The sequence below is a fragment of the Phalacrocorax carbo genome, chromosome 3, assembly GCF_963921805.1.
Source record: "Phalacrocorax carbo chromosome 3, bPhaCar2.1, whole genome shotgun sequence".
NCBI lineage: Eukaryota > Metazoa > Chordata > Aves > Suliformes > Phalacrocoracidae > Phalacrocorax > Phalacrocorax carbo.
The window spans coordinates 127,536,840-127,562,417 of NC_087515.1; the positions used below are offsets into that span (position 1 = coordinate 127,536,840).

A 25,578-nucleotide genomic window follows, 5' to 3' on the forward strand; every position below is an offset into this window, starting at 1 on the left:
CTTACAGCAATGAAATTTGCAAAACTCAGCCTCAAACCAACTGCTTTTAAAAAGTTATCGTTAAAGAAGGGAACAGAAAATTAAACATTCTGTTTGAACCAGAAAACCCCACGTACTCCATCAATGTTCCCCAGGGTAGGCAATCACAAATTTGAACAGGCTTCCAATCTTGAGAGAGGGTAATGTTTTTCCTTAGATATTCAGGAAGGGAAAGAAGTCCTCCACATCAGAGAGGGAAAAAGTTTTTCCATTCTCCCTAATGCAAACTTAGTGAGAGAGACAAAAGAGGAAATTACCAGGCTTCTGCTGGTATCAGCCGATCAAAGAAGTCATGCATGCACACTGTTGTTTACATAGGCCCATCTTATGGTCAGAAAAATTAAATACCATATACCTCTTTAAACCCTCATACACTTTGCGGGTTGGACTAGATAATCCTGAGAGGTTCCTTCCAACCTAAACAATTCTGTGCTTCTCTTTAAGATCACATGAGGCAATGTTTTTGGCTGTAGCTGTGCAAGACAGGCTGGTAAAAACAAACACACAAATAGGAAAAAGACCAGGATGCTAAACATAACCATGTTAAATTAAGTTCATTGACAACTTGCTTTCACAGGCTGCTTACTCTCTCTCAGCTAGTGCTGGGGAATCCGTGTTTGAAGCAGCATTGAAGTACAGAAGGAATATAAATAGTAAAACCATTCCAAACCTAGGAAAAATAAAACATGACCACAAAAAAGCAGAAATAAGAACTAGCTACACCTTAAGTTTGGTGGTAGAACCAACCAACACAGCTCAAATCACAGCATCTTCCTTATATTCCGAAGCAAGCATTGCTGTCAAGAGCAGTGAACACACTGAATTGGAAAGATCAAAATTTGCCAAAATATACAAGACATGCTACACCTAAGCACACCTGATTTCAGTCCAATTTCAAGTTCATATGGCCGTGAAAACTATGACCTTCTGATCTAAGGAAGCCATTTCTTAGACTTATTTTTCAAAGAATACGGTGCCTCTTTCAAAAAAAACCCCAAAGGTCTGAACCAGCCCATCTTCCAAGCAGCTAACCCTGGGGGTTTCTGCATATTCTCACATCCTGACCAGGAGATTCCAAGTTAGAGACAGACAAAACCAATTCCTACTTCGTTTTGCACAAGGTGCCTAAACCCCTTTAAATCCAGTCCTTTGATTTTAACATTTTAATAATAGTTCCCCAAACTCAGGAAAAGAAGCCTTTTCAGTTTGTTGCCATCTCCCAAACCGGCCTCAAGCACATAGTTCTTCGCAAACATCTCGCCCACCAACTCGAAAAGACTGTATTCGAGAACTTCAGCAAAGTCAACTTGTAATGTGAGTTAGCAATTGACTTTTTAGCACACTCCCTGGAATTCAGGTGCCATTCCAGCAGCGATCAGCAGATAACGCTTCTTAAGAGAGGTTCAGAAGCAACGTAAGATGAAACGTACTCACACCAGGGATTGTGTTAAAGTTGGAAGCACAAGCGTTGGGCAAATCCAGGTCAGGATCTAGAGTCTTGGGAAAAACTCCAAGAACGCTACACACAAATCATCATATTAATGACATTCAAAGTAGAGACTCCAAACAAATCCACCCATCTTCTGCCTTCCCCACAACCTCAAACTGAAAAAAACATGCAAAAAACCCAGACTCAATAAGCCACAAAAAGTTTTAACTGTGCAAAAAGCAGGAAAAAAATCATCATGTCCTTTCAGGACTTTTCCATTTTATGCTCAAGATCTTATTACTATATAGTATCATAAAGGAAATGAAGAATATATTTATTAGAGCCGGAAAAGAACACCAAATGTTATAGCCTAGTCACCCAGTGCTCTTTCATGGTGGGTGGGGGGAGGAAATCTAGGTGAAATTAAGGAAAAAAACCCAACCATATCATTGCGAAAGGAGACGGAAGTTTTGCAAATGAGCATATAGATGACCTATTAATTGGTGTAGACAGATGAATGCTGTAATAAGCAATCTTTAGTGTCAAGATAGTTTCTTACCACAGATCCAGTTCTGTATACTCTTTGTTAAGCCCCTACATATGAAATTTTGTGGTTATTTTTGTATGTACATAAAAACAAAACAAAACACTCACAATGACACTGGGGATAAAAGAGGAGGAGGGGATACCTACCCACCTGCCCCAAGGCGCTGCAAAAAAAAAACTGCGGGCAAAAGGGGTAGGAAACAGCTAGTTTGTTAGTGTGGTTATGGATTTGGAAGTTATTTATAATCACAGGATCCCATCCAATTCCTGCTGTAAAGGATAACTTAAGACATATATAGGAAACTACTATAAAGAGTAAAAATCATTACATTACAAGGGTTGACTCCCACAAGTGAAATTTCTTTTCTCCAAATAAATATTGAAGTTACTAAGGGGCGAAAAGAAGGGGGTAATGAGAAAAACTCATCATACTTTCGAAAGAAAGTCTGTAGGTGGATTAACTCACGGTTATCTGCCCCAGAGGAATGAGGTGATAAAACAACAAACTAGACTCCTCCTGTACAAGTGAGAAGGCGAGAGGAGAATGTCACCTTAGTCATTCCCCACCCAGTTCTGACCACGGAGAAAGGAAAGGAACTCATTCAATGCATACAAGCACTGGCAGCGTTTCCCCAACCCATTCCCACCCACATGAAGGCACAAAAGGAGAATACATTATTCTCCCAACTCCATTTTAATTAGTCAGTGGGAAAGAAACTCCAGTGCTGTACTCCCCTGTTCCACTTCTGTTACGTGTTAAGGAAGAACCACACCATAATCCCCCACATCCTCTATTTCAATTAGGAGACCACGGAGGAAAGAGGGCACATGCTATGCTCTCCTACTCTTCCACGCTCCTCCTCACTGTACTACAGGGCAGAATGAAGAAAGATGCAGAGTAGCTCCTCTTCCCCTCTCCCTCCGTACAGCGACACCGTGACAGTCCCGGCTCCACTGCCAGCAGGGACGACGGAAAGGCAGAAACCCTTTCTGGTTAGATTCTCCACCGATATGGAGGGACAGGTCTAGCATCCCTCTCCGCTTGAGTTCATATTGCATGGCAAGCTAAAGGAACTGGAGAGGGAGCTCGCTATCACCCCTCTCAGATTGGAAAAGGAGGTAGGGTACAGACTGAACTAGCATCCCCTTTCCCCTTGAATCCTTGCTGCGTTTTAAAGGCAAAAGGAACAAGTGCACACACGGGACTAGCATCCTCTTGGATTCCTGCTGCACTGCAAAGGAAAAGGAAGGATATATACGTACATAAGGCTAGCACCCCTTCCCCCTGCATCCCCACTGCGTTGCAAAAGGAAAAGGAGAGTGCGTGGACAGAGCAAGCATCCCCTTGGGTCCCTGCTGCGCTGCAAAGGGAAAAGGGTGAGGGAGGTGCACATGGGACTAGCATCCCTTTCCTCCCGGGTCACTGCTACAGCGCTGCAAAGAGAAAGGAGGGAAGCGTGGGACTGGCAACCTCTCTGGTCCCCAAGACACTGCAGATGAAAAGGTGTGTGCGGAGGGAGGGATGGCATCCCCTCCTCCTCGGGTCCTCAGGTCGGGGAAAGCGAGGCAGTACGTCCCCTCTCCTCCGAGTCCAGCGCTGCAAGGGGAGATGCAAGGGGAAAGGGGGAGAGGATGCACATGGGCTAACACCCCTCTCCCCCGGCTCCCAGGGCGCTGCGAGGGGAAGGGCGGAGAGTACCTGGGACTCGCACCCCGCTCCCCTTGGGTCCCCGATGGGCTGCTACGGGAAAGGGAGGGGAAACGCATGGGACGAGCATCCCCTTCTGCGGGGGAACGGCCCTGCCGGCGCACTGGTAGGGAGAAGGGGAGCGGGAATGCAGGGGACCAGCATCTCCCGGCCCCGGGGCGCTGCTGAGGGAGAGGGGGTGGATCCAGCACCTCCATGTCGCTCCGCGGAGGACGAGACAAGCATCCCGTGTCCTTTGGGCGCCCGCCGCACCGGAGCGGGGGGACTCCACTCTCCTCTCGCTCCCCCGCCCGGAGGACGCTTCATGGCCGGCCCCCGCAGCCCCGTCTCCCGGAGCGGGTGTCTCTGCCCCTGGCGAGCGAGGCGGCCGCCGCGGGGCTGAAAGAACGACATCCCTGAGGGAAACCCCCTGCCCATCTTCACGCCCAGCCCCGCCCGGGGACCGAGGCCCCGCCGTTACCTCAGCGCGGGGTCCCGCCGCTGCGGCCCCGCGTCTTCCCTCAGGTGGCGGCGGCGGAGGCAGCGGCCGCGCCTCCTCCTCCCGCCCGACCCCGCCGCAGCGCCGGCCCCGCCCCTCGCCTCCGCCCCGCCCCCTTCGTCCCGTCACGCCCTACCGCGCCCCGCCCCTCTCCTTGCCCAAGAGAACGAACCAATCAGAAGGAGCCGGGCAGGTTGCTAGGTAGATCGGGAGCTCCGGCCGTTCTGCCTTCGCGTCCCTCCGCCCGGGTAGGATCTGATTGGCTGGTGCCCTTCCCGGGGGTTGCCATAGCGACTGGAAGCGGGCCTGCGGGAGGAGCAGGCCGCGCCGCCCGCGGCGGGGAGGAGGCAGGTGAGGGGCGGCCCGGCCCGGCCCGGCCCCAGTTCGGGGTGACCGAGGTCTGAGGGGGCCACGGGGTGTGCGGATCCCCTGGGAGAGCGTGGCGCACAGCGGGGGTAGAGGAGGGGACGGGGGGGCACGGGGGGGAGGCGTGAGCTACAGAGCTGCCAAGAGGATCGGGGACTGGAGCATCTCCCTCGTGAGGAAAGGCTGAGAGACCTGGGTCTGCTCAGCCTGGAGAAGAGAAGGCTGAGGGGGGATCTCATCAGTGCTTATAAATATCTGAAGGGTGGGTGTCAGGAGGATGGGGCCGGGCTCTTTTCAGTGGTGCCCAACGCCAGGCCAAGGGGCCACGGGCACAAGCTGGAACACGGGAAGTTCCACCTGAACATGAGGCCAAACCCCTTCCCTGTGCGGGTGCCAGAGCAGGGGCACAGGCTGCCCAGAGAGGCTGTGGGGTCCCTTCCCTGGAGACATTCACCCCCCGCCTGGACGCGGCCCTGTGCCCCTGCTCTGGGGGTGCCTGCTCACGCAGGGGTGGGACGGGGTGAGCTCCAGAGGTCCCTTCCAACCCCCACCAGTCTGGGATTCTGTGATTGACACCACTGGAGAGGGGAGATCACTGCTTTACTGGGTCAAAGATGGTACTGGTCCTTTGCAGCTGAGTGATGCTGTGGGGTAATGGGAAAGGATGGGATGGGATGGGATGGGATGGGATGGGATGGGATGGGATAGGGTATTTCACCTGGAAGGCACCTACAACAATCACATAGTCCAACTGCCTGACCACTTCAGGGCTTACCAAAAGATAAAGCATGTTTTAAGGGCATTGTCCAAATGCCTCTTAAACACTGGGGCATCAAACATCTCTCCAGAAAGCCTGTTCCAGGGTTTGACCACCCTCTTGGTAAAGAACTGCTTTGTAATGTGTAGTCTGAACCTCCTCTGACACAGCTTTGAGCCATGGTTCTGAAGGGAATGGGCATGGAAGCTAAAGCAGCACAGCAATGGCATAGGTATGAAGGAGCACAAGAGATTTTGGGTCTGTGGGTCAGTGGAGGGTATTTCCTCTGGGGTGGAGGTGCTGGTGCCTTGGTAGGCATCGAGGACAAGGGAGGAACACAGCATTATTTATTCACTGCCTGGGGTAAGGGGGATTGTAGTGGTACTCAAACGTTCAATCCTTTTGCACAGGGATATTTCTAGCACGCCCTGGCAGGGGTAAGGGTGTTGGTTTTGTGCAGTGCAGGGTGCACAGAGGTGATGGTGCTGGGCAGAGGCAGAAACATCAGTGGCACAAGGTGCTGCAGGTGTTTGGGTGTATCATTGTGGCAATGCCATGCTCTGGGCATTTATTGATGCTGTAGCACTGGTCACTGGGTGAGCAATGGGCTGATGGGTCGGGCTCAAAGAGTCAAAGTACATCGGGCTGGCGGCCAGTCACTAGCTGGGTTCCACTGGGATCCATCTTGGGGCTGGTACTCTTTAATCTCTTTGTTAATGACTTGGATGCAGGACTGGAGGGAACACTAATGAACTTTGCTGATGGCACAAAGCTGGGGGGAGGTGTTGGTGCTCCTGGGGGCAGAGAGGCCCTGCAGAGGGGTCTGGACACACCGCAGAGCTGGGCAATCACCAGCCCTATGGAGTTTAACAAGGGCAAGTGCCGGGTTTTGCCCTTGGGGCAGGGCAGCCCTGGCTGTACAGACGCCTGGGGAACGAGGGGCTGGGGAGCAGCTCCCCAGGGAGGGACCGGGGGGCTCTGGCCGACGGCAGGTTGAACACGAGCCACCAGCGTGCCCTGGCAGCCAAGGGGGCAACCGTGCCCTGGGGGGCACCGAGCCCTGCATCGCAGCCGGGCGAGGGGGGGGATTGTCCCGCTCTGCCCCGCGCTGGGGCGGCCTCACCCCGAGCGCTGTGGGCAGCGTTGGGCGCCGCAGGACATTGAGGGTATAAAGCTACTGGAGAGTGTCCCGAGGAGGCCGCGGAGTTGGGGAAGGGTTTAGAGGGGAAACCGTACAAGGAGCGGCTGGAGTCCCTTGGGTTGTTCAGCTGGAGCAGAGGGGGCCGAGGGCAGCCTCATGGCGCTCTGCAGCTCCCTCCCGAGGGCAGGAGGAGGGGCAGGGCTGGTCTCTGCTCTCTGGTGACCAACGCCAGGCCCCGAGGGAATGGCAGGGAGATGTGCCAGGGGAGGGTGAGGCTGGGCATTAGGGGAAGGTCCTTCCCCCAGAGGGTGGTGGAGCCCTGGCACAGGCTCCCCAGGGAGGCATCACGGCACCAGCCTGGCGATATTCAAGCAGCGCTTGGCCAAGGCCCTCAGAGCCATGGTGTGAATTTGGGGTGTGCTGTGCAGGGACAGGAGCTGGGCTCGACGGTCCTTGTGGGTCCCTTCCAGCTCAGGGCATTCTGTGATTCTGTGATTCATTCTATGATTCTATGGTACCACAAAGATCCTCGAAGCCAGCTGGGCAAACATCCATGCCAGGGTCACAGAGCCTTCCGCGGGGCTGGGGACAGCCATGAGAAGGCTGATGCAGTAGCCGGGAACACTGGCAATATCATGCAGTCAGAGCGGACGTGTTAACTGAGGGCAGGGCGTGACTGTGCAAAGTGCAGGTGACAAATGTGGAAGGCTGGATGATATCAGTGCTTTGCAGCTTGTGGGTTAAGGGCTAGCTAGAGGGAAAGGAGGAGCGCAGTATTGGCCTCCTTGTTGTAAATCATTGCACATGTGCACTTAGCCTCCTGCCCTTCTCCTCTTGTCATCTTTCTAGGCGTCCCCCTGCATACAAGGATCTATTTCACGTTATCTTTTCCACTCAGAGTTATCCTCTTGTATTTTTTCCATTCTGAATGCCCTACAGTTTGGCCTACATTCTAGATTGTTTTTGTATTACTACTGTTTAAAGCATTTCTTCCATAGCATCAATCATTACACTATTTATTGTTGATACAATAATTGACAATAAAAATTACTTTCCTGTCTAAGCTTGAGATTAATTCAGTTAAATTCTGTTTATTCACAACTGAACTCATCAGCTATGCCATAGTTGTCACATGATTAATGTGATTAGGCTCTTTCTCTGCAAAACTTATTCCTAAACCTCTGAATGCACCAGGCTCTGTTGAACCGCAGAGGCTTACTGCTATAGAGATGTGGTCAAAAACATTAATAAAGCGGGTTTGCTTCTGAAGGACTCATTTTGAGTATGGTTTTCACAAACCTCTGGAATGGCATTCCAGAGGGTTAAGCAGAGATTAACCCAGCTAAAGGAAATTATTCCAATGCCCCTAGTTAATATGATATGATCATTATGTATTGTTAATCTTTCTTAAATGCAATCACATTTTTTAAAACCAAGGGCTTGACCCAACTTGTACTGAAATCAGAGAAAGTATTTCCATTGGCTTCAGCAGGATTTCGATTAGTCTTGAAATTGTCTTGCTGTTAGACAGTGCCATCCGTCTTTCCTGCCCTATGAAATTAAGGTATGTCTTCTCAAAAAGCACAAATCTCTTGGATCCCCACTCAGTATATCCTTTCATTTGAGCTGTGAACCATTCCTAGGTACTCTCTGGCTGCAGCAACCCAGGCAGTTTTGCTCTTTAACATTTGCGCTCTGCCAGGCTCACCAGCTCTCTGCAAACTGTGTAAGATAACTCCAGCTTTGAAACAGCTGGAGATCTCTGACCAACTTGGGGTGAAGTTAATCAAACATGACTAGCTTGAAAACATTGTATATACTCACAAAACTTGGCCTTTCCCCAGTCTTTCTACCAAATCTCTTTCACACTGGTATTTGCTATGTATGCCGTCTGGTCCTACATTGCCTTTTTATTTTTCCTAGAAGGATAGTAGCAAATTTTTTTAGCGTCATGTGTCAGCAGCTTTTCCTCTTTGGGTAGTGAACCAACATTTTCCTTCTGTATATCTAAAGTTTCATTTCTTGTTAACCTCATCTCTCATCTCTCGCTGGTTGAGTGTTTTCAGATCAGCTGAGGTTGATGAATTTCATCCCAGGATACACGAAGAACAAGGTGGAGCAATCTCTGGAATGTTATTTTGGGCAGCCAGTGCAAAGATAACGACTATTGCAGAAGAAAAGTGGGGCCCTGGCTGAACAGCCTGACAGTTGCCGGTCTGCACAGTACACTGGCTGCCTTTTAATGCATGCTGAGCAAGCTGCTGCAGCCACCTCAGTATCATGTCATCGATTAACTCTGATCAGGGTTACTCCAGGCTGTTAATCCTGTCAGGGATAGGGAGTTCATGGTGAAGACAAGAAGTGCAAGTTTTCCTTTGGGGAGCAGGCAGCTAAGTTGTAGTTGGTAAACCAAGTCTCTTCTTGAAGGCCTATAAAGAATTAGCAGTCCATTTTTCAGGATAGCTGCATGTTACAAGTAAGGTGCTTCTAGATTTTTCTAACGCTGCCGGCTCCTCTGATGCATCCCATGAAATTCAAGGCTACCTAATAAGTAAGTGCACTGAGTCCCGGCATGCAGAGCGTGACTTTGAGGAACCCCGGTAAAACACATGCTCTAAAGTGACGCTGCACAGTCCTGACTTCACCAAAGAATTCATCCTGTAAACACACGCAGTTGGGGTTGGACTTGGGGTTGCCTCCCACCCCTCATCGCCATTTTGAGCGCAGCTGGGGAGACAAGGAGCTGAGCGGAGGGTGGTTGTGTGATGTGGTAGCAAAGGGGTAGCGAGGGAGGGATGGCGGGCCGGCACATTGTATGCAAAGTTGAAATGTTTGCCTCTGCGCACCTTTTTGCCTGATGGTACCTGCCTCTGCAGCCCCGTTTCCACATCGTGCTTGAACATCAAGTGCAATTCAGGCAGTTTTGTGGCACATGCAGCTGGGAATATGTGGCTTGGTGTGTTCTGAGCCACATTTTTGGCACAAAAGGTGCACAAGAGGGTCCAGAGGCATGACTGTCTCTTTGGGCTATGAGCTGCTAACACGCCGGTGCGCAGAGGTGCTTTGTGAACGCGGCTGCTCCAGCACCAAGAAAGGATGTCTGCGTAGGGAAACTGGAACGTGAATCCAGGGCTGGGAGTGTGCCGTAGTGACAACTGATGTTTTTGTGACTAATGTAGAAGGTTGTCCCTGAAAAACAGGACATGGTTGCCTGAACCTGTTTTTTTGGCAGTGGAGCTGTTTCTCTAGCTTGTAATGTTGTATTTCTGTGCATTGAAAAGGGCAGGGGCCTTGCAGGAAGACAAAGGAAACCAAAACCTACCCAGTAAGCGATCCCATCGTAATGCGTATCCCAAATGCTCCTACTCAGTTGCACAAGAAGCCTCTAACATTGGTCAACTACAGAATATGAGGCTTTGAAACCTTAGTCAGTCTTTTAGCTTTCAGTGGCTTCTCTGTGGGAAGTTAAAATTGCAGTATGCAGACAATAAGGTGTTTAAGGATCTCTAGCAAAAAAAAAAAAGGAGAGAAAGAACTCAGATTCTTGTAATGAACTGATTTCCCAACCACAGACCATATTACATCTCCAGATGCAGGGATAAAGATGTAACATATTTTTCCTTCTTTTTTTTTCTCTTTATATTTCTTTGATTCCATAAAAACTTAGGAAAGAAAGGGAAGAACAACTAATCAAAAAGGTGATGTGCCCAGACAGATCCTGCAGTGGGTTTTGAAGATTAATCTTCCATTGATATAGACAGGAATTTTGTCTGGGTAAGGAATGGGAGACTGGGCTTTCGTGACGATTTGTCTTGTGAGCCTCAGAGCTGCATTATCTAGAAAGGTCCTTTTGCTGGGTGGGTTTTGAAGTGCTTGGGTTCAGGGTAGGCTGGCAACACAATATTGTAGTTACTTAGTGGATATGCCTTTTCTTTTATTCCAAAAGACCTAATGTTCACCTTGCTACCATGAAGCTTTAAAGCGATCTGAAATGTTTACAGAAAAATTGCCGAGTAACTACTTGCAGGGAACTGAGATATTTTTTAATGCGGTAAAGAACTGACGTGGTTTCCAGGCTGCTGCAGCTTAAGCCTGCAGTCTGGAAATTGGATGCCTGAGGTGAGCAATGACATTATCCCGCTGAATCCAGCTGCAGGATAGAAGATGAAGGAAAAAAAGCTTTTCCTATGTTTGGGCAAGAATTTATGAAGAAATTACTTTGTCTGAACGAAGTCTAGTTACTTGGTGTCACAAAAGGGAAGGGAAAATCTTGTTAAATATTCGATTTACTTCATGTAGAAGTTTTTGTTTCAAAGAGCAGCACAGACAGTCCAAACCAATCTGCCTGAACACAAGACCCTGAGAGATTTCAGTAAATTCTGAGCCATTCTGTATTTCATTCTTTCAGTTAAGTGTTAGAGAAACAAATTGGCCCTTTGAGACTTGGCATTCTATGCCCATCAAAATCAGTAAAACAGAGCTAGTGTCACTTAAGTAAATACACAAGTTTTCTCTAATTTTCAGTGCCAACAACTGGAAAGGGGAATTTCATGTACTTTCTAGCGTGCTGCAAATACCCTGTTGTGATACCCTGTTTGTCATAGCAAAAATCAAAGGCGTATTCAACAACATTTGTGATGGGGAAGACCTGCTTAATTCTTAATTATTTATATGTCACTAGTGCACAGAGATTCTGTCAGGAAATCTGGCCTTTACTGTCACAGTTCCTGTGGGCACATCAAATGAAAGGCCTTACCCTAACTGACTTTCAGATAATTTTACTTGTGTCATTGCTATGCTTTAAATAATTGGATTCCTTCTTAAAATTATTTACTTTTCACTAACATACTGTAATGGAGTAGCACAGAGATAATGCTGGTTCTTTGTTCTGTTCGATTGTTGTAGCCATTGGTGCCGACAAGACATCAGAAGACCCACCATCTCCTCTATCTATGGCATTTGCACCTCCTAGAAACATGGATGGCCCCAAGCTACAGACCAAGATGAGCACATGGACTCCACTGAACCATCAACTCATGAATGACAAGGCAAGTTCCATGCAGATGGGTTAAATTCAAAGAATCACAGAATTGTTGAGGTTGGAAGGGACCTCTGGAGAACATCTAGGCCAACCCCTCCAGGCAGTCACCTAGAGCATTTGCTCAGGATCTTGTCCAGTCAGGTTTTGAATATTCTCAACTCCCAAGGCAAATTCTCAGGTTCACTTCAAAAATTCTCAAGTCCTAGAAAAATTTAACTTATGGAATCATAGGATCATAGAATCATTTAGGTTGGTAAAGACCTTTAAGATCATCGAGTCCAACCATTAGCCCAGCACTGCCAAGCCCACCACTAAACCATGTCACGAAGCGCCACGTCTACACATATTTTAAATAGCCCCAGGGATGCTGACTCGACCGCTTCCCTGGGCAGCCTGTGCCAATGCTTGACAATCCTTTAGGTGGAGAAATTTTTCCTAATATCCAATCTAAACCTCCCCTGATGCAACCTGAGGCTGTTTCCTCTCATTGATTGCTTGTTACTTGGGAGAAGAAACCAACCCCCACCTCGCTACAACCTCCTTTATGATTTTTGCCGGTGTAGGTCATGAGTAATGGAACAAGAACATAAAGGTTTTGCTTACTATTAGAAGTATGTATATATCAAACACACATACAGACTTTATTCTGAATACATATACATAAAAACTAATAAGTTATGTAAAAACTGAAAGTCCTAATGTACATTGTTTAAAGCATTCAAGTATTCAGTTCAAGTATTGTTATTTTACCAAATCAGTTGTTTTTAAACAAAAAGTGTATTTAATTGTTAGTGAAAGTTGCCAAATTATTCCTTTTTTCTGCTCCAGAAGAGTTTAGTTTAGCTTCAGAGCAAACTGAGCATCAATGTAGGTTTCTGAGAGGCTGATGTGCTCCATCTCAGCTCGTAGGAGAGACCTTAGTACCCATGCTCTGGCTTCTCGGCTAAGCTTGGCAGTGATGAGGCTAGCTTGATATTTTGGAAACTGAAGTGATGCACTCAATTTATAAATAACAAGATGCATTTCCTACCCTCCCACTCTGTATACTATATCTGGGATCCGCTAACGTAACTGAGGGGGTTTGGGCTCATGTATCACCAGGATCATATTCCTCCCTCACAATACAGTTTAAATTTCTGTTGATGATTCATAGAATTTAATCCACAGAAGGCCATTACGTCATGTAGTCTGGCTTCCTGGATTTCTTGGGCCCTCTTGTTTCACACAGTTCTCCCAGTCTTGAGCCCAGTAACTAGACTTTGGCTAAAATATATCTCTCACGAAGATATCCAGACTTCCTTTGGGGTCAAGGACCTTCATTCCTTATGAAATGAAAATGTCATCACTTCCCTAATAATTTTCTCAGGATTAATCCCCTATACCATTAAAAGATAAAACCTTGTCTCCTGTCTGAATATCTCTAGCATTAGCTTCCATCATTTAAATCTTCCCTGCTAGCTTATTAAACTCTTTTGTAACCAGTATTTTTCCCTTGTGGAAGGACTTTTACCCTGCTTCAAGCCAACACTTGAACTTTTTTTGATAAACTAAACAGATTGAGCTCTTTGAAGTCCTTTCAATCTGGCATATTCTCCAGCCTTTGAATCATTCTAATGTCTCTTTCCTACACCCTTTAAAACATATTTTTACAGATGCACATCACTGTGCAATAAAGTATGATCTAACTTGAAATAAGGCTGTGGGTAAAGCCATCCTTTTCCACCTTCTTAATTCTCTGCTCCTTAGGCAGTCTGATGCTGCTTTGAGCTGCAGCAAAACTTTTAGGAGCTCATATTGGATTGTTGTATACTCCAGTGCTTAATGATGCTCCAGGTAGGAAAGAATATCCCATAAGCTCCCAGACCTGTGCTCAGTCATGATAAAAAGCGTTTGCTCGTTTCTGATCCAGGTTTAACAGACTGACCTGCCTGAAACTCCTCTCTGTAAATCACTATAATGCTCCGCAGTGTTAGCAGGAAAAAAGAAACAGTTGCAACAAAAATATTGCTGACAGCTGAGATCAGGAGATAATCAAATTATTATCTATAGGGAGCTAGCGAGTGAGAAGGCGCCATTTTCATACAATCATATATCTGCTTATTTCTGCAGTCTTGAGTTAAGAGAAAGCATGAAGAGAGAAAATAATTTATAGATAAAAGGTACGTGACAAGCAGTGAGAAGATGAAAGCATAGAGAGACGGGATGCCTAAGAAATGCACTTGTTGGTAGAACAGGCAACGAGGGGCAGGACTGGTGGGAATTCAGAGCTGATCCAAGGCAGAAGCATTAAAGCTTCATCTAAACCATTGTTAGGAGCGGGCCCAAGAACAGTTAGAGGCATAAAATTGCTACCTGTCTAATTTTGGGTTGTCCTGGGGGAACTCCATTCCTGTAGATTTCCCTGGATTTTCAAACATGCTTAAGAGTACACTCATCTGCATTGTTGGTAGGACCCAGCTCCCTCCTGCCTATGGCATGTCCCGAGTCCTGCTGCCTCCATCTCTGGTTTTCTGCCCTTACAGCAGCTGTTAGAACAGAAGAGACAATCCAGGGTGTTACGACTGGGACATGGGCAGTCGTGATTGTTTTAAAGCCAGGATCACCGTCAGGGACAGGCCAAAGGCAGAATTAGGAACCACCAGGAACAGATGAAGAAGCCAGAATTAGGAAACCTCAAACTATGCAGCATTCATTGTCAGAAAATCAGAGGTGGAGTCTTGGATATGCCAAGGTTGTCCTACAGCTAAGGATAAAGTAAAGGTAGGAGGCGGGGCAGCCTGCTTGCCGGCAGCAAAACTGCCAGACTTCAGCATCAGTCGTGCTGAGTGCAGGGTTGTGCTGCCTTTAAGGAAGGGCTGGAAGTCGGGAGATGATTTGCCTTCTGCTGGGCAGTAATTCAGGTGTGGGGTAGGAGAGCCCCCAGTGGCATTTGCAGCAAAGGGTGGAGGGATTTGCCAGACAGCCTTGAACTTGAGCTTATTTAAAACCACCTGAAGACATGGATGTGAGATGGCAGATCTCTGGAGCAACCTAGGCCTCAGGCTGCATCCAAGGCCAGCCAGCTTAGGCACACGATAGGTATAACTCCAAGGCCTTGGAGGAGAGGACAGTAAATATGGGCTTGATTAAGGCAGTGGATGATTATACCAATTTTGGGGCACTCTGCTGCTAATTAATGCTTCCAAGCGCCTGAAGTAGGCAGAACTTTGTCTGACAGAGTTGGCTCAGATGCATTTCCAAGAATGCTGAAAGCAAATATGTGACTTTCTTTGATCAAAGACCATTAACATTGCTCTCAGTTATATAAATAGTTCCCTGTTTCACTTGAATGATCCAACCCAAAGCATAGATCTTTGACTATTCATCAGTTGCTTGTGGCAAATCCTTTTCCAAGTTCAGCTTGTTAGTTGTTTGGTTTTGTTTTGTTTTTTTTTTACTTGGCCAAGTGTCCCACATGCAAATAAAGCAAATAATAACTGTCAACATACAAATGAAAGAAATGTCATTTTCCACCCCTTGCAAGAGACACTCCTGCTGAGAGAGACAGCGCTAACGCTGTCAACTGCTGTACCAGGCATCAGCACTGATAATGTCTTTCTCTGCAGGAATCTTCTTTGCAGGCTGTCATAGCAATAACATGTTTGGGGTTTATAATGATCAAGCATGTTTTCCTAGTTGTGGTTAATAGCTGTTTTTATGTGCAGTTATAAGCTGGGCTTTTTTCCTCTTTCATCTGTCTTCTGGAAAAATAATCTACAGCATTTCCTCACTTCCCAGGTCACAATCCAGAGTATAGAAGGCAGTTTTGTGGTAGCGGGGAGCCATGTGCTAGTGCTTTCAGGTCTAGTTCCCTATGGATAAAGGTCAATGTGATAAATCCTCCACTGTATTTTGATACTGATCATCCTTCTTGTTAGATGTCATTGCAAAGTGGCCAGGGAACAAAGACTGGCCTACTATCTTACTCCTAATCACAGAATCACAGGTTGGAAGGGACCTCAGGGATCATCTAGTCCAAATGGTCTTGCCATGTTAAGATTGAAGCCATCACGAGGGCTGTGTGTTAGCTACCCATGCTGTAGCTGTTCTAGGAGACTTTTGACTAACTTCACTAGGTTTTTGAGGACCCAATGTCTCCAACTTAGGAGAAATAAAATTTCTAAAATAAAGAGGTGGGAAGCCCAGCTCCTGGTCTCACCAAAGCACATGAGACACCACGTATCACGCATGGCCAAGGGAGTAGAGCGCTACGTTGGCACATTGTGTGTGCAGCAGCTGCAATGAAGGTAGCTGAAGATGAGAGGTAGAACATTACAGCCAGTCTGCAGAGCTGTCCTTCAGAGAGGTGCACACATAGCCCCTGAACTTTAGGGATTCTTCTTCAGTTAAAGGAACCTTCCACAGGAACCAGCCTATAGAGTTGAAGAAGATCAGGAAGAAGTAGATAAGGCCTTCCTTGGACAACTGGTAGAAGCCTCATGTTCACAGGCCCTAGTCCTCATGGGGAACTTTACCCACCCTGATATCTGCTGGAAGGGCAATCCAGGAGCTTTCAAGGGTGCATTGATGATAACTTCCTGGCACAGGCCATCAAGAAACCAACAAAGGAAGGTGTTCTGCGGCACCTCATGTTTACAAAGAAGGAAGGACTGGTTGGGGATGTGAAGGTCAGGGACAGTACTGGCGGCAGTGACCAGGAGATGATGGAGTTCAGGACACCAAGAGGAAAGAGCAAGACAAATAGAAGGATCACAACCCTGGACTTCAGGAGAGCAGACTTTGACCTCTTCAGGGATCTATGTGGAAGAATCACACAGGATGTGGCCCTGGAGAGGTCCAGTAGAAACTGAATGGTTTTCACACTTCAGTAAGGCTTTCAGTACTGTATACCATAACATCCTCATAGACAAGCTGAAGTATGAGTGGAGAGCGAGGTGGATTGAAAACTGACTGACTTATTGGCCTCAAAGGATTGTCACCAGCAGCACAAAGTTCAGCTGGAGGCCAGTCACTAGTGGAGTATGCCAGGGGTTGACACTGGGGCCAGGATCATTTAAAATCTTCATTAACAACTTGGATGATGGGGCAGAGTGCACCCTCAGCAAGTTTGTAGATGACAGAATTGGGAGGAGTAGTTGATAGACCAGACGTTTGTGCTCTCATAAATCATAGAATCATAGAACAGCCCAGCTTGGAAGGGACCTGAAAAGATCATCTGGTCCAATCTTTTGTGGGAAAGGGAGCCTGGATGAGATTATCTAGCCTCCTGTCCAGTAGTGTCTTGAAAACCTCCAGCGATGGGCACTCCACCACATCCCTAAGCAGGTTGTTCCAGCGATTAAGAGGGACCTTGACAAGCTGGAGAAATGGACTGACAGTCTGGAAGGCAGCTTGGGAGAGAATGACCTGGGTGTCCTGGTGAATACTAACTGGGCCCCGATCCAGCAAAGAAAGCCACCATCATCCTGGGCTGCATTAGGAAGAATGTAGGTGCTAGGTCAAGGGAGATGATCCTTCCCCTCTGCTCGGCACTGGTGAGGACAGATCTGGAATGCTGTGTCCATTTCTGGGCTCCCCAGTACAAGAAAGACAGGGACTTAGTGGAGCAAAGCCAGCGCAGGGCCGCAAAAATGATTAAGGAATTGGAGAACCTGATGTATAAGGAAGGGTTGAGAGATCTGAGGTTGTTCAGCCTTGAGAAGAGAGGCTTGTGGAGGGCCTTATCAATGTGTATAGATACCTGATGGGAGAGGGTAAAGAAGACAGAACCAGACTCTTTTTGGTGGCATCTGGTGAAAAGATAGGAGGCGATAGCCACAAATTGAAATACAGGCAATTCCATTTAAATGTAAGAAAAAAATGTTCTTACTGTGGGTCACACACTGTAACAAGTTGCCACAGAGGTTGTGGAGTCTCCATCCAAGAAGATACTCAAAACCCATCTGGACGTGGCCCTGAGCAACCTGCTTTAGCTGACCCTAGCAGGGAGTTTGGACTAAAGGATCTCCACGAGTTTCTTCTAAACTCTTACATTCAGCAATTCTGTTTATATTTTGTAGATTGTTTTTCAAGCTGTATTTTTCATAGGACGTATTGAATCCCCTTTAAGTATTCTATTTATTTGCATGTGTATGTTTTATAGGTGTTTGAAGAAAGAAGAGCCCTGCTTGGAAAATGGGTAAACTTTTCTCTTTAAATATAAATTTAAATATAGCTGGATTTCTGAACTGATCAAGATTACTATAATGGGAATGTAAAACTTATCCTATTTTGACAAAGGGGTTCATTTTCCTGATGCAAAAGTGAGCTGTAACTGTTCTACTTTTGAGGAAGGTAAAGGTGTAAATTCCCTCATTGACCACATTCTGTAAGTTCTGAACTTGGGAAATCAGAGTCCGTCATTGGAATGATCTGAAATGGGATAAGAAACCCTGGGAAAAGTCTGTGAAGTCTTCAAAGAAGATACTGGATGTTTAGGTATTGCCATTGCCTGCTAGCAGGTCTTTGAAACCTGTAGTAAATGGCTTGTTATCTACCAAGTGCACACATATGGCTCCTAATGCTGTAATCATTGAGCGCCTCACAATTTCTTACTGCCATTATCTTCACAGCTCCAACGTGAGACAGAAAAGTGCTGTCACCCTGTTTTGCAGATGAAAAAATGAGGCACAGAAAGACATGAGATAGGATTTGTCTGCCCCAACCACAAACAATGCAAGTTAGGCATTCAGGATGGGGTTTCTCTGGCTGGGTGTGTATGTCTGAAATATAATATTTAAGTCTGGCTGGTCTGGTCATCACAGGCTCCTTGCAGAGTCACCAGAGAGAATGTGGTACTTCCAGAGAGTAATTCATCTCACTTAATGTAGGGTGAAAGATCAGCCCTTTAGAGTTGCCCATTTCTTTCTATAGCCTATGAAGGACGTCACTGGTCGCTGCTTGAAAGGAATACAACTCCAGCTGACCTACCCAGGAAGCTGATGGCAGAGCGTGCAATGGCACAAGATTTGCCCTAAAAATTTCAGCCCTTAAATACCACATTGTGCTTTCTTTTTTATACGGCAAAATCCCTTGGCAGGCCATTATGGGGCAGCAGCCGCAATCTGCTCAGTCTCCTCTGCAACCAGGAATAACATTGTGATAAATGAGTGAATTCAGCTGAATGTATTCATGTGGCTTGGTAGGAACTGTATGGTTGAGCCCTGTGCACATCTTTATAAATGGAACCAAAGAAACAGTTACATGGTCACATATGATACACAAGCTAAGCAGAAATATAGAAATGATGCTCCTTAGCAGCACTCTCTGATAGTATTTGCACAGTAATTTTAGTTGAACGATGATGTTTATTCTTTATGCCTAATAGGTGACTTGTGGAAATTTTTTGCATATGAACTGCTCTTTACAGACAAGTATTTTGATTTTAAGCTTATAAGGATTATTCATTTTATAGGAAATATGCTTTCCATAACTTGTTGACATGCATGCATTTTGATAATAAGGAATTTCATGGACACCAACAAAACAAAATAATGCAATGATTATTGTTCAAAACCCACCATTTAGCACCATAGTCCGTAACTGACAGACCTAAAACCTATCCCTTGAATATTGTTGGATGTTTTAAAATTCCCATGGGATCTTCCAGCAAAAGGACAAAAATGTTTTCATCAGAACCCCCACTGCAAGAGCCAAAACCTGGAAACAACCTTCCTCCAAAATTACATAGGAGTGCTGAATCTTCTTCTGAAAGGTTACATTTCTGACCCTTCATATGACACTAGATCAGTAGCTCTCATCACGCTCCTCCAGAGCTAATTTTCCTTGCGCTGCTGTCATCCATCATACCAATGAAAAGGGTGCAGAAAGCACAAAAGCTGCTCTTAACTCCCTTGAAAGCCTGTGGCGTTATAAGATCTGGTATGCAAAGCCTAGAGCGCTCTGAGTTTGAGAGAAACTGTGTCAAGAAATCACTGTGCTCTGGGCAGGAGTTTTTACTTTGATTCACATGACCTCCTCAAAGTGCTTGCAGGAAGTATGGGCTAGATGAAACTGCTGAAGGGTGGGTTTGTATGGCTGGGGACGCACATTCAGTGTGGTTGTAAATGCTTTATTATGAAACTGGAAGGCTGAAGTCTGGCCTAAGTCCAGAACTGTTAAGCATTTTCAGTAATATCTGGATGATGGAATGGAAAGTACATACTCATCTGTAGACGATACCAGGCTCAGAGGGATTTCATGACCTTTGGAGATTAGAAATCAGAGTGAAATGATCTGCAGTTTGATAAGGACAAGTAGAAAGCACTGCACGTAAGAACAACGTTTACAAAAACTGCAGATCTGAGAAAAGCCAAGTACAGAGCAGTTCTGCATAAAAAATTGCTGGGAATTATGGTGGATCACAAATAGAATATAAGCTGACAGTGGTTTTTAATTGTAATAAAGGGAGATATCCCAAAGGGCTGTCTGAAAGACAGAGCCATCCTCAGTTCTCGTCCCTGCATTTTGAGAAAGCGGAGGACCAACTGGAGATACTTCTGAGAACAAGGCATATGGGGGAACAGTCTCAGGTCCAGAAAATACAAAAACAATCCCTTTACTGTAGGCAAGATGGAGGAAAGACGTAATAACATCTTTCCAATGACACACAAAAGATGTCCGAAAAGAGGAAGGGAATGATCTGATCTCTGTGTTCACATTGGATAGCACCAGGGCTTGAATTGTAATGATGGAGACACAATTTAGACACCAGCAAAATCTAATGCTACAGATAATTCACTGCTGGAATAGCTTGCCTAGGGGTTAGGGGTGGAATCTCCATCGCTGGAGTCTTCTGAGAACAGGTTAGACAAACACTTGTCAGGAATGGTTTAGGTAGAGTGGATCCTGCCTCGCGGCAGGAGATGAACCAGCTCAGTGTTTCTCAACCTTTTTACACTGAAGGACCATCCAACCTTCTGGGAAAGCAGAGCAGGTTGCCTTGTGCAGCGTTGCCACAGTGGTTTTCCTTTACAGCCAAATAAAGATTAAACTTTGGATGCTCATTGTTTATTTTATTCCTCCTGATTTTATTTGCATGCGTTCAGGGACTATGTATGTGCATTTTCATTTAGTTATTTTTTTTTCCGGTTGTGCCACAGAACATCTTTGATGTCTCCCAGGCTTTTGTGGTCCATAAAACACAGGTCGAGAAACAATGATCTAGCTGACCTGAAGGGACTTCATGTCTCTGTTTCCAGGCTGCTGGGCAGCCCCAAGGGACACGGGGCTGCCTGCGCTGTCACCAAGACGCGCGATGGGACCCTCGACAGTTTTCTGGCTGCCTCAGATTGCGCTCAGCTCCGCAGAGTATCAGAGGAAGCGGTGGTGGTGTGTGGTGGCAGCAGACTGCCTGTCTTACACGGCCGTTCCCATGCACGAGTATTCGCAGGCTTTGATCCCGCTGGAGGCATTGGCGATGCATTTCCTTCGCACCAGGTCCTTTACCCAAATATTACCCAGATACATAACAAAGAGAAATTGTGCTGCTGTCTTTCAGTTGAAACCCTTTTGATGGTTAAGCTGTGAAAGGGTTAACATCTCTCTGTTAATTTTTCTGTTTTATTCTAGTCGCTTTTATTCTGTATTGCACCCAGGGCAGATGCCTTGACGTGCTGCCTCTCAGCCTCCCTTTCTGCTGTGTTCTGCAAGCCAAAAATTCCTCCCATTAATTTAAAAAACATAAAAGCATTTTGCTCTACCTTAATGCTCGGTGCTATCACGCTGACACCCACGTTAATAAGTTGACAATGGAGCTGGGGTTGAACTTGTAGATTAAGACACCCAAGCTTCAGTGTCTCCAGGTGATCTGAGCCTCTCAGCTTCCGTTATAGCCAAATGAGATGTAGACAAGTCAGGGGAGCCAGACAGTGATTCAGCTCACCCTGTGGGCTACATCTTCTGCTAGTAATTTATACAGCACATCTGAGAGTTCCTGAGGACTGAAACTTGCTTGTCCACACTATGAAATTGTTAGCACGCTACCTGGCACGATTTTGGCCTGGGCCGGTCGCACTCTTCCAGATATTGTTCAGACACAATTCAGGCATTGGCCTGGGCCAAGAACCATGCCAAATAGATGGTTTGGATCCAGCCACCTTGTTTTGAAGGATAAGAGGATGACAGTGTGGACATATGTATTATCCACCTCTTGGTCTCATTTTCTACCTTTCATATTACGGCAGATATGATGCAGGACTTGCAGACAGCTGACACCCTTGGAGGGGCAGCTCTAGGCTTTGCAGGATGCCCCACAACACGGGACACTGGTGTTTGGGCAGCTGAACCCTGTCCCTGCTCACCACAGACCCCCACCTACAGACATCTCTTTACCCAGGAGCTGAATGCTAAATGCCAAGGTGCAGGAGCAATGGCCCCTGCCCAGGGATGCTTCTTGTCACGAGGCTGCCGGCTTGCCTTCCTCAGCAGTCTTCCCAGGAGTCTCCTCTTACAAAATTTCAGGTTTGATTGTTTAACTTACAGTGGTGAAAGCAAAAAGGAATAGATCCTAGGTGCTAGCTGCTAATGGCTGACAAGGAGCAGCTTGGCAGCAGAGATGTTTAGGATTTTGTGGGTCAAACTAGTATATCTTATGGACACCAGGTGCCTGTCTGCTTCTCACCCAGGTCATGGGGCTCCAATGAATACTTTAATTGGGATGGGGAGAAGATGGCTGGGGAGGGAGGGGGAAATTGTTTCTCCCTGGGTGAATCATCTCCCATCTACTTGCAAGCCATTCTGCAAGAGCCTCAGTGACTAGCGAACGCGGTCCTACATTTGCAGAGCACAGGGATGCCTGCATGTGATTTTAACCCTGTGAACTCCTGTCGGTACGCTGGTTTGAGGGTGAGGATTATGTCCCGTTTCAGCGGCTACTTCAAGCCAGTAAAACAACCTGTGTCTTACAGCGGAGAGGGGCCTCTTTAGGTTAAACGGCAGAGCCTCTGGCCCTGAGGTCCTGGGCTCTCCCCTTAGCGCCAGGCTGCGTTATTTGTGTGTGTGCACTCATGGATTAATTGTAAACTGATCGCGGAAGCAGGGACTGAGCTCTCTGCATTGCCGGCGTAGCCTTATGTCATACGGTCCCTGGGGAGACATTGTTCGCCAGGGCTCGGGGAAAGGCACAGAAAAGGGAAAAAGTGTTCCTAGCTGTGGATAGAGAAGGTGCAGCACCTTGAAAAGGGGAATCCGGTCCAACTGGTTGGGTTGCTGTAATCAGATGCAAGGGGAGGAACTCTGGAGAAAGGCAGCCAAATGTAGGATGGGGACATGCTTGTTAATACTGGAAAATAGACAAATTATGCCTCCTTAACTACTTGGCTGCTGCTGAATGCAGGGGAGAAGAAGCTGGGTGTTCCCATGGTTTTGACTGTGTGGCGCTGATTTAAATGGAGTTTCCCTTGCAGAGTAAGCACAGGCTGAGGATGCTGGAAAGAACTGCTTTATTGCAAAACCTGGGGCAGAATGGGAAGAGATAATAGGAGCAAATATTCTGTCTCCTCTAGATTTGCTTTTATTAGTTCAGTTAATCTCTTGGTGTGGAAGGGAGTAAGCCAGTTCCCCCCTTGTCTCTGGAACATATATATGGGAGATATTTATCTTTGCAAATGGGCAATTGCAGATTGTTTTAATGAGAAGAGGCTGTAGCTGTGATCATTAACGAGGAGTCTGTGCAGCAGAAGCTTTCCCCCTTCACCATATGACAGAGAAAGCCCTTCCTATCAAGCTGTGGGCGAGAAGGGGACAGGCAGAACCTCCTCTGTCCCCCTCTGGTACACCTTTGTCTGATTTTATTCTCCTTTCTAAGCCCCAAATCCAAAGGTCCTGCTTCAGTTTTTCCTTAGTACTCTGTTAAACATCATTAGAGGTGAAAGTTATATGCAAAACAGGGATGAGAGGGAAAGGGTGTATTCCTTAATTCACTGTCTGCGTCTCAAAGGCAGGGACATTTGGGAGCTTTCTTCTGTTTGGCTTTTTGTCTCTGGGATCTCAGGAATGCCAATTCCACCCTTTTCTTTTTGCTGACCTCCTCAAAGGTCTTGCAGAGGTGTTTGCAAGAAGAAGAGCTATTTACTTCCTAGAGTTCATTCACTGGTACTGGATTAAATACAGCCAAGTAAAAATAAAGAAACAAAAAGTCCTTTAAAATCACCTGGAAAGAAATTGCTTCTCAATTACTGTTCATCTGCACAGTACATTTTAAACTGTTATTCTGCCAGTCTTCCACTTGACTGTAGATTTTTTTGGGGGGGAAGCAGAGAAAACAGAATATCTGAATTTCTAGTCTGTTTTGTTCTGAAAGGGAAAGGAAGGGTCATTGGACGTCAAAGCTTGTACCTACAATAATGAAAAAATATGGGAAGAAATGCGTGTTTTTTCTTATTATTTGTAATTTTTGGAGGTCACATTTAAATAAGATCTTCAAATGCCCCTGAGGTTAAAGGCAAAACTGAATGTGCTGTGATTTGACCTGTGGAGATCAAGCTATTGAAAGCTGGCTTCAGGAAACAGTCCTGTGAAAGCAGGGTGCGTGTTTTGGGGATGGCCAACGCATGAGAAGGAAACACAAGGGGGAAAGCAGCACAACCCAACCAGGGGAATTCCCCAGACAGTTCAGTTTTCCCTTTGAAAAGAAGGTGAGTTTGGATGGAGGCTGCTCGTGCTGTGCTAGGAAGGAAGATGAAGTGGGACTTCTCCAAAATCTGTATTTCACCTCCAGAAAGCCACTTTTAACTGTGCCATTGTGCTGCCTGCAGCTCCCGCCGGGGATTCCTGCCAGTCCCGCCTGCAGCCGCCGTGGTCCTCTGACATTTCCTCCCTGCTGGCACTCTGCGCTGCCCTCGCAGCCAGGACTGCTCTTGCAGGTTTTGAGACAGATTGCACAGATTGTGGTGATGAGGTCAGTCTCCTCCCAGGAGATTCCTGCTGACAGGGCCCTTTCCATCCCCTGCTATCAACACAAGTTAAAACACCAGCTACCGCCACCATCGCTCCCACCCTGTTTACACAGCTCTGTCCCGCTCCGCTCAGTGCAGCGTTGTTGCCATCGTAGCAAAGCGATACCTGCTCATGTGGTTACCTAAGCGCTCCTTTCTTCCCACAACATTTTAATCCTTCTCTTTAGATACCTGTTATAAGCATAGAGATGCTGTGAAAAATCTTTGTTACTGTGCTGCCGGATCTGTGCCGCAGAATTTCCTTGTGAGACTTAGGCAGCTGATTTAATTTCTCTTTGCTCCGCTTCTCTGGACTGGGGATTTCTCTCCTATGCAGCGGGATTGTGAGAATAAATACAAATTGTGAGGCACTCAGATATTGCAGTAGTGGGGGCCATAGAAGTGTCAGGGTAGATGAGGGATCAGCGGTGAACTCATAATTTGGGACCTGATCGTGTAAACACACATCTGAGTCTCCTCCTCTCCATGAGTGAAGCCAAGGCTCAGAGCTGGTCCCAGGAGCAGAGTGTCTTGTGAGCGTGACTGTGTCCTGGACTAGGCCATCCTGGATCCTTTGAGGATTATAAATCATATGTTACGTGGCTTCAGAGTTTTTTAATGTAGCCTCTCCATTTGTTCCCAGTTCCTATGTGCTTTGCTCTTGAATGAGTCACCAGAAGCTGCTGCTTATGCACTTTCCCTTGCCTTAAATGTGTGCTTTATTTTAAGAAGCTGAACCTCCGGTTTCTCAGAACCTGAAACTCCTTTTTTCAGTTTGACAAGTGGACAGATGGTCAGAGGCGGAGGATCCTGGTGGACCTGTTGGAACGCTGCTCTCCGTCACAGCAGAAATTCTGTGCCAAGCAGCTACAGGATCGAGTTCCCACCGAGGCTCTAGATTTTACCACAAGGCTTCCTAGAGTACTGTCTTTATACATCTTTTCCTTCCTGGACCCACGGAGCCTCTGTCGATGTGCACAGGTAAAAAAGCCAACATGTACCTAAGGTTCAGAAAGTCAGGTGGAGCTAGTTAAAGAAAACAGCCCTCGTTTTCAGCAAAGACTTACCAGTGCTGTTCTTCATAGTGCAAGGATGTCTC

At 46.7% G+C, this 25,578-nt stretch overlaps 2 protein-coding genes across 2 annotated transcripts in view; one reads left to right on the forward strand and one right to left on the reverse strand.

Moving 5' to 3' along the window:
- FZD3 (frizzled class receptor 3) overlaps positions 1 to 4,286 on the reverse strand; it is a 60,444-nt gene extending 56,158 nt beyond the window's left edge. The window contains exon 1 of the mRNA XM_064448307.1: positions 4,183 to 4,286. The gene's annotated coding sequence lies outside the window, so the exon portion shown is untranslated. The remainder of the gene's footprint in view (positions 1 to 4,182) is intronic.
- A 186-nt stretch (positions 4,287 to 4,472) lies between these two features.
- Positions 4,473 to 25,578, forward strand: part of FBXO16 (F-box protein 16) — a 36,785-nt gene continuing 15,679 nt past the window's right edge. The window contains exons 1-4 of the mRNA XM_064448308.1: positions 4,473 to 4,551; positions 11,370 to 11,512; positions 17,648 to 17,683; positions 25,254 to 25,460. Coding sequence (XP_064304378.1) covers positions 11,417 to 11,512; positions 17,648 to 17,683; positions 25,254 to 25,460 — 339 coding nt within the window. The 5' untranslated portion in view covers positions 4,473 to 4,551; positions 11,370 to 11,416. The remainder of the gene's footprint in view (positions 4,552 to 11,369; positions 11,513 to 17,647; positions 17,684 to 25,253; positions 25,461 to 25,578) is intronic.